This window comes from Gigantopelta aegis, chromosome 3, assembly GCF_016097555.1.
Source record: "Gigantopelta aegis isolate Gae_Host chromosome 3, Gae_host_genome, whole genome shotgun sequence".
NCBI lineage: Eukaryota > Metazoa > Mollusca > Gastropoda > Neomphalida > Peltospiridae > Gigantopelta > Gigantopelta aegis.
In genome coordinates, this window is record NC_054701.1 from 89,686,772 (window position 1) to 89,699,756 (window position 12,985).

The 12,985-nt window shown below is 39.3% G+C and overlaps 1 protein-coding gene across 2 annotated transcripts in view; it reads left to right on the forward strand.

Annotated features, from left to right (window-relative positions):
* The first annotated feature begins 9,583 nt into the window (after positions 1-9,583).
* LOC121369299 (wnt inhibitory factor 1-like) overlaps positions 9,584-12,985 on the forward strand; it is an 82,025-nt gene continuing 78,623 nt past the window's right edge. For both annotated transcript variants that reach the window (XM_041494267.1, XM_041494268.1), the window contains exon 1: positions 9,584-10,330. In XM_041494267.1, coding sequence (XP_041350201.1) covers positions 10,213-10,330 — 118 coding nt within the window. In that variant the 5' untranslated portion in view covers positions 9,584-10,212. The remainder of the gene's footprint in view (positions 10,331-12,985) is intronic.

Consider the following 12,985-nt stretch of genomic DNA (forward strand, 5'->3'; position numbering starts at 1 on the left):
TCAGCCTAGTGTCCACTCTGTACAGCTAAATCTACTACCCGCCTCGATGGATACAGCTCTACCAGTGACTAACCTAGTGACCTTTGTACTTTATCAGTTACAAACATATTGTAAAGAACTATATACGGTGATATGTTTTATATGCGTGTTTTAGCACCTTGAAGTATGGAAATACACACCAGTTCTTTGCTTCCCTTTCGTAAAGTTTGTTTTATTTAACGACGCCACTAGAGCACACTGATTTTTGATCTTATCATCGGCTATTCGATGTCAATAGATGTATAATGTACACGTTGCTTGGTGTAGGGAGTATTACAAGACACCCACTTGCATCAAGTAGGCTTCTGTTATAGAATGGCAGCAACAGGTCTTTTATATGCATTTCCCATACAGACAGGACGATCTTTAATATGCTAGTGGTGGAGCACTGATTAGAATCACAGACGTGGAATCAATTCGTACAACACTATTAATATACTGGATGACTCACTAGAATAATATGTCTTACGTGTTCAATTCGTCAGTCTTTCAGCATAAAAGTGTGGGGTGTTTAGGGAATGGCGGCAATGACGATTGCATTGTTTGACGGTAGAGTTTCTGTTACCATCGAAATTTGGTCAGCCAACCCAAGGGAAATCAGCAGCGTCTATAAATTTAATTCTTAGCACGATGACCAGCGGATTGATCGGCCACAATGATACTAATGGCTGCAGTGTTCGGGGCAGGCCTAATTAAGAGGTAGAACTTATCGATGACCCACAAGTTCTAGGATTCATCCTGGAACCCATTGTTTTGCTGTTGTATGGACGAGTCATAGCGTTTCTGACTAATATGTCTATTTTCAGATTTGTTAGTAGAGTTGTGCTTACGAGTTAGGTGGGAAAATCGGGGTTTATATTGTATATACGTAATCAATGTAAGCAGCACCCCTACCACCATCACCACCATTGTAAACATCATAACCATCATGACATATCATTAACAGCAACATGAACATCGCCAATAAAACAAACATCAACACTAGTCCCTCTACCAACACCACCATCACAATTACCATGAACATTAACAGTATTACATCATCATCATCATCATCACCACTATAAAGATCTCTTCGACCACCATCATCATAATCATCATCATCGCCACCACCGCCATCATCATCATCGTCAACAACAACAACAATAACAGTAACAGCAACGCTGCCTTCGTCGTCATCTAAACTTGTCTTAGCATGGATATCAATGTTTTACCTTTGTTTATCGTCATCGTCTTTGTACTATCACCGATGACCATAGTACATGAAAAGAAAAACATTTTTAAAAAAGAAAAAAAACCCACTTTTATGAAATAAAAATAATCTTGACACAACGGGCATAGTACCAATACCATGTTATATTGCGAAAATATGTTTAAACAGATCTGCAATGACTTTAAATAAAAAGCGCATTTGTAAGGTTCCTTTCCTATTGCAAGAGATAAAACCCCACGTGGTATATCTTAATTCATAGATATATTTTCTCTGATTACAAATTACCGAGCAAGGATCCCTTTTGTGATCTACGCTTGGGGTAATTGCAGCGTAACGCCGTAAACAGGTGTACTTTGATATTTCCGAATTAACTTCATTTTAATTCAATGTGTGTTTAAAATGTCACGTTATCCGGAATGGAATACCCTGCATATCGTCTTAAATGGACCGCGACAGACATACCGGAAATAAATAAATATAAAGTGCGCCGAAATGCCAAACGCTGGGCTGCGGCGGAATGATTTCCAGTTGTCCGTGGCGAGATAGGACCCCCAGACGCTGCACTCTTTCATATGGTTAGATCATTACGCCATCTTGATCAAAGAAATAAACCTGTCGGTTACACGCAAGCACCATCTAAATGAGCAGAATAAATGGAGTGAATATTTGCCTGGTGTAATATAAGGTTGTAAGAATGTTTCATCGGTGTTTGTGTAAAGAGCAGGGCGAGGAGAAGGTCATGTCTCAGCACTGAGTGACAGATATAAACATCGTCTTCTTCACACGATCTCCTCAACAAGGAGCTAGGGACGATACACATTCAAACATGGCGGTCTACACTGGACATGACTTCTTCTGGTTTTGCTCCTTTATATGCATTTGTCTTCAGCGAATACATACATATATATATATGGGGGAGGGTGGTGGTGGTGCTATGGAATTTTGAATGGAGCAGTTAATATGCCAGAGAAAAGGTGCGCAATTTTGATTGAGGAATTTGGGAGCAATTTTGAACGGTCGGTCAAAAGGAAAATGGCAGAGCTAATATAGGTTTTGACATTAGTGAATCAAGAGTAGCTCGTTAATTAGACCCCTATGATGCTGTGGTGTCTCCCTAGGTTGCCCATAGGGCCCTTAAAAAGGGCCTGAACTCTTCTGGTTGTGGCATGACAACCCAAAACACTTGCGTTCCTCTGAATGCATATACAGGTCTGAATTCAACTAAGAAACGCTTGACAATATCTAGTTTTGTCACAGGTGTGAAAGTCCACCAATGGTACCGTGACAAACTTTCTTTTCTTTTGTTAGTGGTTACGACTGCAGACTGGCAGCCAGCCAGTCGTATCAAGCTTGATTCCATGGCAGTCATCCTCACCCTGTCGCAGACGCAACCACAAACTAAGCAAACACCCAGTCTTTCACGATAAATCTTGGTTTATTTTCCTTTAAAATACGCGGCGAAACGCGGCGCTTCTAAGATAAGATAAGATAAAATTTATTGCATTTAAACATTCCACATGGAAACAGAGTGCACAAAATAACATTAGAAAGTTGCAATATCAACAAACAATTAATGACTATATTTTTACATACATATATACACATACATGTATGTCACTACTACAGTCTATTCATTATATTGGAAAACCAACTTGCAAATAACACCTATGTTGGCTGGGTCCTGATTTTTCATAATAAAAATAATGATACCAAAATAAACACACCCAGACCAAGATACTTGTAATTTCCACCGATACATTTGGATCCTTATAATATGGCACAAAGCAAGCATGACTGCAAATCGATTCATTAATAATAGTCGTTTTTAGAATGCCAACAATTAAATGCAATGAGCAACTTGTGCACATGTATATGTATGCAGATATCAATTTGCAGTGGGACGAACCCCCCACTGAAGCAAATGGTCCGCTTTCAGAACTAAAACATACAGGTTTATACATATGGAGTTTCTTGTGGTGCAAAAACAAAATAGAAAAAGGGTCCACTTGGTTCATATTCGAAACCCCAGGTCCAGATCACGCTACGCCCCTATAGGATCCACATACGTTTATATAGTAGCTTTGTTCTTGTTTTGATGTTGGGATAGGAGTAGGGGGGAGGTGTTTATTTCAGTGCGTTATTAAAAGTTTCAGGAACATTTCAGATAAAAGTTGTTACCCCTAGCACTGGGGTTTTCCCGTAAAGTCTGGACTCACACTTATTTAAAGTCAAGACTCAAAACTACCAAAGTCTCCAGACTATCTGTTTTGGCAAGACTTTACCGAAGCTTTGGGTCTAAACTTTAGTGCTTTACAAAATCAATGTCTGATGTATGATGTATCGCGGAATAGATCCCCATTGAGATATATCATATTTCAACCACTGCTTCATGCTTGGTATGTGCTATCACGAAGAACATGCCAATGTCCTCGCTGGTCCATGATGCATATAAAAGGCCTATGTTACTAATGGAAAAGAGTAGCCTATTTGACCGCAACGAATACATTAGGTGGACCTGTTCTCTGTTTGGGTTTCCCCCGTCCCAGAAAGCACCTCACCACTGGCATATCAAAAGACCGTGGAATGTTATGTTTTGACCTGTTTGTGGGAAAGTGCATATAAAAAAGATCCCTTGCTCCTAATAGACAAATGTAGCGGGGTTTTTTCTGAACACTACATGTCAGAATTATCCAACTTTTTTGACATCCATTAGCCGATGATTAATAAGCCAATGTGCTCTAGTGGTGTCATTAAACAAAGCGAACTTTAATTTTAGCAATGAGGTTTTGTTTTCACTCTCTCCTTATTTCAGACTAGTATTTGTCATACAAAGATAGAAAGACATAGTTTTGTTTCAGAACACAAAGGTCTACATTGTTTTCGAAAATACTTACATTGCTTGCACGTTCAGGTGAATGCACACTGATGGGCGCTCGCCTTATATTAAATTACAGATCGCACTGAACAGGAGGCAAGCACTCACTAGCGCTCACCCTCCTGAACATGCTTTATGTTACACTAGCCAGGTCTAGAGACGGCTAGCACACCCTAAATCAAAAGGACTCTCCTGGGAGTGTGTAATAACACAGTTTAGAAAGTAGCCGCACACTGAACCAATCTCGTCTTTAAGTGGATTGTTAGGGTGAAACATTGACTTCATTAAGTATTTACGTGCACTGTTTTGTATGGCCGTCTGGATAGAACAGTGTAAACATTGGGTTTCAAGTGGTTCCAACTGTGATAGAAACACACTCGTCCGACGTCGCCCAACACGATGGCATACGATTCCCTTTATACATTGATACACAGTTACTGAACGACAAACAACACGCGAATAGAGATAAATACCTATAGTAAAAATTATCATATTTGTAATTAATTAAACTTAAAACTCTCTTCTTTTAATTAATTAATTACTTAAAATACATATAGTATTTTCTTTTGGTTAATTAAAATAGAAACGTCTTTTAATTAATTAATTAAATAGATTTTTTTCCTTTTAATTTAATTAAAACCTTCTTTTAATTAATTAATTCAACTAAAAACTTATCCTTTAATTGTATGTTAGTTTGAAATCACAAAATCGCTAAATATCGGTGTTCTTCAGTCAATGTCACCGCCTAAAATGTTTACATTATATTATTTCCCACCTCGCCTTTATTTAATGTTGTAAAATAAAACATTTCCTTATTTAATGTTGTTTTGTACATTATAAAAGTGCTACAAAAGTATGTTAGTCTTTTGAAAATATAGCTTGAAAATACAAAAATAAAGTAAAGATATGTTTGTTGGTTGGTTTGTTTATTTGTCAATCAGAACTACACCTAGCATAAAAGAACCTCAGATGCAGTATAAATAAATAAATAAATAAATAAATAAATAATTACAATTTCACGGTAATATACTAAAACTAAACTAAAAGGGCACTTTTTATTCTTTTCAGTGCGATGTGTTAGCAACTACGCCCTTTCCCCCGCTAGATACCGCCCTGTCAACTCACTGTTTACGTTGTTATCAGGCGTTAAACATTATATAATGTAATCAAAGGGTTTAAAGAAGAAACCTGTCATCAGGTGTTAAACATGAGATAATTTAATCAAAGAAACCTATTGGTACCATATAAGCGTTCCCAGCGTAATAGGAGTCTTCATATACACTCCCCTACAGACAGAACACCACATACCAATGCATGTGACATACCAGTCATATAGCAATGATTGAAATGGGTAATAATCCAATATGTCCACCAAGAGAAGATCGATCATCGAGCGAGGTTTCTAGCCATCGAACTTCGCAAAGTGCTTTGCCTGAATGAATGGTGACCACTCATTTGGCTTTCTAAGCACTAGTTTGACACCATGGGTTTGGCTATCTGAGATACCAAAAATACATCATGTGATTGGCTATCTGAGATACCAGAAATACATCATGTGATTGACTATCTAAGATACCAGAAATACATCATGTGATTGACTATCTGAGATACCAGAAATACATCATGTGATTGGCTATCTGAGATACCAGAAAGACATCATGCGATTGGCTATCTGAGATACCAGAAAGACATCATGTGATTGGCTATCTGAGATACCAGAAAGACATCATGCGATTGGTTATCTTAGATACCAGAAATACATCATGTGATTAGCTAACTGAGATACCAGAAAGATATCATGCGATTGGCTATCTGAGATACCAGAAAGACATCATGGGTTTGGCAATCTGAGATACCAGAAAGACACCATGGGTTTGGCTAACTGAGATACCAGAAATACATCATATGATTTGCTATCTCTGATACTAGTTTGACACTGGTACTGAATGAATTGTTTCTGGTCTCCCCGCGTTAGCCATTGCACTGGTTTGAACATTTGAGGTACCAGTTTGACATGGTGATGAATCAGTTGTTACTATTATTCTCATGGTAGCAGCTACAACAGTTCACATGCCCGAGAAACTAGTCTGTCATTGATATATGTTTTATTGCGAAATCCACTATATGAGTTTAGCTGTGTTAAGACAGTTCCACATGGGTAATGCATGGACTGTTATAAGTATCCTAACGAAACCCACTATAGGAGTTTATGAGAGATACCAGTTTGACATGTAATGCATGGGCCGTTACTAGTATCCTGGCGAAAACCACAACAGGAGTTTATCTATGACAGATACCAGTTTGACATGTAATACATGAGCCGTTACTAGTATCCTGGCGAAAACCACAACAGGAGTTTATGTATGACAAATACCAGTTTGACATGGTAATGCACGGGCCGTTACTAGTATCCTGGCGAAAACCACAACAGGAGTTTATGTATGACAGATACCACTTTGACATGGTAATGCACGGGCCGTTACTAGTATCCTGGCGAAAACCACAACAGGAGTTTATCTATGACAGATACCAGTTTGACATGGTAGTACACGAGCCGTTACCAGTATCCTGGCGGAAACCACAACAGGAGTTCATCTATGACAGATACCAGTTTGACATGGTAGTGCATGGGCCGTTACTAGTATCCTGGCGAAAACCACAACAGGAGTTCATCTATGACAGATACCAGTTTTACATGGTAGTGCATGGGCCGTTACTAGTATCCTGGCGAAAACCACAACAGGAGTTTATCTATGACAGATACCAGTTTGACATGGTAGTGCATGGGTCGTTACTAGTATCCTGGCGAAAACCACAACAGGAGTTTATCTATGACGGATACCAGTTTGACATGGTAGTGCATGGGTCGTTACTAGTATCCTGGCGAAAACCACAACAGGAGTTTATCTATGACAGATACCAGTTTGACATGGTAATGCATGGGCCGTTACTAGTATCCTGGCGAAAACCACAACAGGAGTTCATCTATGACAGATGCCAGTTTGACATGGTAGTGCACGGACCGTTACTAGTATCCTGGCGAAAACCACAACAGGAGTTTATCTATGACAAATACCGGTTTGACATGGTAGTGCATGGACCGTTACTAGTATCCTGGCGAAAACCACAACAGGAGTTTATCTATGACAGATACCAGTTTGACATGGTAGTGCATGGACTGTTACGAACATCCTGACGGAAACAACTACATGTACATGGGCTTAGCAGATACTCTTACAAGTATCCTCAGGGAAATTCACTACCCAGGTTCAGCTATGTGTGATACCAGCTTGAGTAATCGCTTGCAGTTAGATAAGCCGTCAAGCTGTAACCGTAACCACCGGAGTCAGAGATAGGAGCCGAGAGGGTTAACCCTTAACTCCCGGCGGTTTCTAGAGGTGAGAGAGTCCCGCACCCGGCTTAACGAGACAATGCAGTCACTGTCACTGACCAGACCCACGAGGTGCTGGTAACACGGCGCTAACACTAAGTACGTATTGTGTGTACAGACACTCGTTAAATAGCAATCACGGGGTTTACCTCTGAATTTCAATACACCTGGGAACGATTGCTTCATACTACAAATCAAGGTAAACAATCGCACGCATGATTACTTTCTTGGGGAGGTTTCTTCGTTTATGATGCAGCACCAAGAATCTGTCCAACCAGGATATATTATCCATGCCCCCCACCCCCATCAAACACCTCCCTAAAATATCGTATATAGCAGACCAGATAATTTTAATCTGAATACAGTAGGACACCTCACATACCGGACAGTTAGTAAACTGACAGACTTAGCACCTCATTTTCCGGACAGTTAGTAAACAGACAGACGAGTCGGACACCTTAGATACCGGACAGTTAGTAAGCTGACAGTTAAGCCGGACACCTCATAAATACCGGGCAGTTAATAAGCTGACAGTTCAGCGCCGCACACCTCAAATACCGGGCAGTTAGTAAGCTGACAGTTCAGCGCCGCACACCTCATATACCGGGCAGTTAGTAAGCTGACAGTTCAGCGCCACACACCTCATATACCGGGCAGTTAGTAAGCTGACAGTTCAGCGCCACGCACCTCATATACCGGGCAGTTAGTAAGCTGACAGTTCAGCGCCGCACACCTCAATTACCGGGCAGTTAGTAAGCTGAGAGACGAGTGAGACACCTCATATACTGGACAGTTAGAAAGCTGACAGCTCAGCCGGACATCTCACTTACTGGACAGTTAGTAAACTAACACTAACACATACTGGACAGTTAGTAAACTAACATTTACACCTCACATACCCGACAGTTAGAAAGCTGACAGCTCAGCCGGGCACCACATATACTGGACAGTTAGTAAACTAACACTTAGACCTCATATATCGGACAGTTAGAACGCTGACAGCTCAGCCGGGCACCATATATACTGGACTGTTGTCAAACTGACAGACGGACCAGCCACGCGAGATAACAGTTAATCAGCTAACGCATCACACATCGGATAGACTAGTAGGACATTTAATTGTCTGAAAATTAAAAAAACCCGGCATATACCGGACAGACAATGCGAACACCTGACATACCGGACAGTTAGCCAGCTGATGACCTAGCGCCCCTTGGTAGCACGGCAGTGTTAACGTTGGTTTGCGTTCCCCATGATAATCGGGCCGAGATAGAGCGGCCCTGCGAGTCTAATTGACACGACGCGAGCGGGATGCGCTCTTCAACACTCTTCACAAGAACAGCAACCAAAACGAGTTTCTCCGCAGGTCCGCCAACTAGCAACGTGTCTTCCGTTAAAATGCGCTAAACCACCCGAGTGGTTAAACGAACGAGAGTCGACAGCGGCCTAATGAGATGGGAAAAGGCACAATATTTATCTATAGAAAAAGTCAACAAGTTTGGCTGTCTAATTACGCCTGCCCAAACAGTAGCCCCATGGCTGACCCCGCGACCACCATTGTCAACAGAAGTGGAACAATAAAATCTCAAGGATTCGCAAGGAACGTCTCGATGTGTTTAGTTCTTGTTTTACAATACGACATACAAGCCGCACACAGGTAGAAAGGAAAACACGTGCTTCGAACTGCCGACCATAGCTTCGCAGTTCTAATTTCCATTGTGCAGATACGTGACAACAAACTGAAATTTTTCGGCTGAGAAGACCATAAAGATATTAATCTTTATCAGTGGAAGCCTTTACGGCAGACATTCCTCATTGCGACGATTCACCGGGCTTTTAGGCCCTTTTCTACTGGAAGAAAGGGCCTTTTCACGCAGCGAAAATCGTGAAAGGCATAAAAGGTCTCTTTGGTCTGCGGGAATAAATGGACAGAGAAATACTGTCGTGAGAGCAAAGCACCAACCTGCCCTTCAACCGAGGAATGGTGTTGACAGAGGTCTCTTCTCAACGCACACCTTTCTTACCAGGAGTCTTTTAAAAATCTTCTCCGTGGAATTAAATTTACTGGCTAGCCTTTTTTCTCTCTCTCCTTTAACACCAATCGTTTTGGTTTGTTGTTTTTTTAAACTTCCACACTGCTCGGCCTGTTGTGTCCTGGGGGCGGCGACGTTCACTTTTTCACTATTGGTTTCTGATTCATTCGGTGTTTATCGCTCGCTCAAGTACCATTGTAACTTTCTGACTTTACAGATCAATCCCACTACCGGCGGAACACGTACCGTTGGGATTTACCCCAGATATAAGTGAGAGTGCAGGGGCGTTGTAGACAAACAAGTACCATTACGTTTTGGTGGTGGCGGCGATGGCTGTCTGTCGGCTGCTTCTCTTCTGGCAGACGACACTGAAGTGGAAGCGCGCGGTTAGCGTGGTTCAGCTGGAGGATTGACGTCCACGCTTCACGGTGACAGAAAGTTCAGCCAGTGAATCACTCACTAGTCCTCGCAGCCAAACGCCACGTAGAATGCACCGCTGTCAGTTCGCATCGGATTTACCTTTCGTGTTGGCACCGCTGGTGTGCTGCTCCCACCTTGACCCGCACCGGCAGTGGACATTCTCTGACCCTCACTTCCTGGATGACCACTGTCCAGTGTCATTGCTGTAGTAATTCGCTGCTGGACAGTCCCTTGTCCACTAGTCATGCTTTGGAAGATTGTTTTATTGTTTAGCACATTTACTGGAATGGTTCACAGTCGTTCTAGAGCCAGGAGTCATCTTTCACTTTGGATAGACCAAGACCAGGTCGCTACTCTAATTGGTAAGTGTCACCATTGTTAATTAATCTTAACATCAATTTGCTAGCATACTTGATAAATTAATTTCATTATTGGAAAAGAGATAAAAGAAATGATTTGCTGGCATATAAAATAAGTGTTTTTATTTTAAATCGATACTAACACGTAGATAATCAAATTTGGTAACATATTTGATAAACTAGTTTAATATTAAACTACAAATAAACATTAATTTTTTAGTGTATAATATTAAAACATAACTAAAATACATTTTCTAGAATATATGGTACCCTATTTATGTGACTGTTTTTTCTTATTGATATATAGACCAAAACAAAATTCTTACTTCGTTAACTCAACCTTTTCCAAAATAAATATTTCAGTATTACATTTTGTCTCCACTATATATAACGTTCATATATTATAAATTAATTGCATGTGTATCTACAACAATAAAATAAACCATATTAAATTAATAAAATAAAAATGGTAATTAAAATTAAACTGATTCTATATGGAAGAAACATAAGGAAACATAGACATGTCTTGTACCTACTTCTTGTGAGAGTTTTGTACCAGAAATTAAACTGTACTCGATTGAACTAATTTGGTTTCTCTGATTCTGATTATTCAAAATAGCAGTTTTAAAAAATATATTAATAAACTACTTTATTTAAAAAAACAAAACAAAAAACAATCCCCCAGCTCCAAAAATAAAAAAACCCTCACCCACCCAACACACAAAATAGTAACTATATCAGTATACGTAGGAACTAAAAATGTGGAAAAGAAGATTCCTGAAAAAGATGGATATTATATAGATAACAGAGAATTGTAATTCTCCGATGAAGATCATATTCCGCAGCAACTTTAGGTACAAATTCTGACTAAAGCGATTTGTTTCACTTTTTTCATTTTTGAATTTTCGTACTGCGTATAAACAGATATGGATATACTTTCAATGATGAAACAGGTTTGTGATAGCTCTATGTATATGTATATTTATATTTATATTGAATGATATAATTTAAAACAATTTTTGGTGATAATTTTCAATGACGACTGAGTGGCGGTAAATAAAGCACGTAACTCGGGAGGGTTAACGAGTTAATGTGAACACGCTGTGGCTACATGGGTTTTGCTTTTCCACTAATAGCAAGAAACGTTTTTACATACATTCCTACAGATAGGATAGTACGTGCCATGACCTTTAATAAACCACTGATGGAGCACTGGACAGTAGTTGTAATGGAGTTTTTTTTAAATACCATGGTGTAAACAGAACGACTGATCGAGCCACATTTCAATGACGCCAAAAAGACGAAATTATTTCGCCTCTTGTAACTGTTCCGTCAGCAATTTGCTTTGTTTGAAATATCATCGTTACGTCACATTGATTAATTAATCATAGGCTATTGGATGTCAAACATTTAGTAAATCTGACTCGTAGTGTTCAGATATCATTTTGGGATCCTTTATATGCATTTTCCCACAGACAGGACAGCACATGCCACATCCTTTGATACGCCAGTGTTTACATGATATATAACACACAGTCAGTACTGGGCAGTCTAAAGCAGAGTAGACCTACTGGAGGGAAAAAATCCGTCTCCTGTTTTAAGAACACTCACTGACTCACTGACAGGCAAATACAAGAACATTTTCTTTAACAGGCAAATACAAGAACATTCTCTTTAACAGGCAAATACAAGAACATTCTCTTTAACAAACAAATACAAGAACATTCTCTTTAACAGGCAAATACAAGAACATTCTCTTTAACAGGCAAATACAAGAACATTCTCTTTAACGAACAAATACAAGAACATTCTCTTTAACAGGCAAATACAAGAACATTCTCTTTAACAGGCAAATACAAGAACATTCTCTTTAACAGGCAAATACAAGAACATTCTCTTTAACAAACAAATACAAGAACATTCTCTTTAACAGGCAAATACAAGAACATTCTCTTTAACAAACAAATACAAGAACATTCTCTTTAACAAACAAATACAAGAACATTCTCTTTAACAGGCAAATACAAGAACATTCTCTTTAACAGGCAAATACAAGAACATTCTCTTTAACAGGCAAATACAAGAACATTCTCTTTAACAGGCAAATACAAGAACATTCTCTTTAACAAACAAATACAAGAACATTCTCATAAACAGACATATAAAAGAACATTTTTATTAACAGAAACGAATTTTGTGATTAAAGCAATCACAAAATTCGTTTCTGTTAATAAAAATCGGCATATATGTTTCTTCACGCTCGTCCACCAATGCTTAACTAGATCTAGCTGCAACATTATCGAGGAAAATACAGATAGTAGTTGTATGTTGAGATGGGCTGGCGATTTTTTTTTCAAATCTCGGCGATATTTGTTAGGGGTCTTTTTTTTAAACTCATAGTGGTGATACATATAATAGTAATGTGTAATTATTTTATAACGAAAGACGAAAGTGGCATGATATAGGCCTACTAGTAAACGGAAATCCAGTCTGCCCCATTAGCAAACAATTTCGTCGTTTTTCTTCTTCTTTTGTGTTTTGTGTTTTGTTTTGTTTGGCATCATACAAGTTTATAATGGGTCTTAAGTCCCACTCCTCCGACTGAATCAGTTGGTTCAGTTTAAACGGCCCGTGAAGATCAATTATTGTCCATTAACA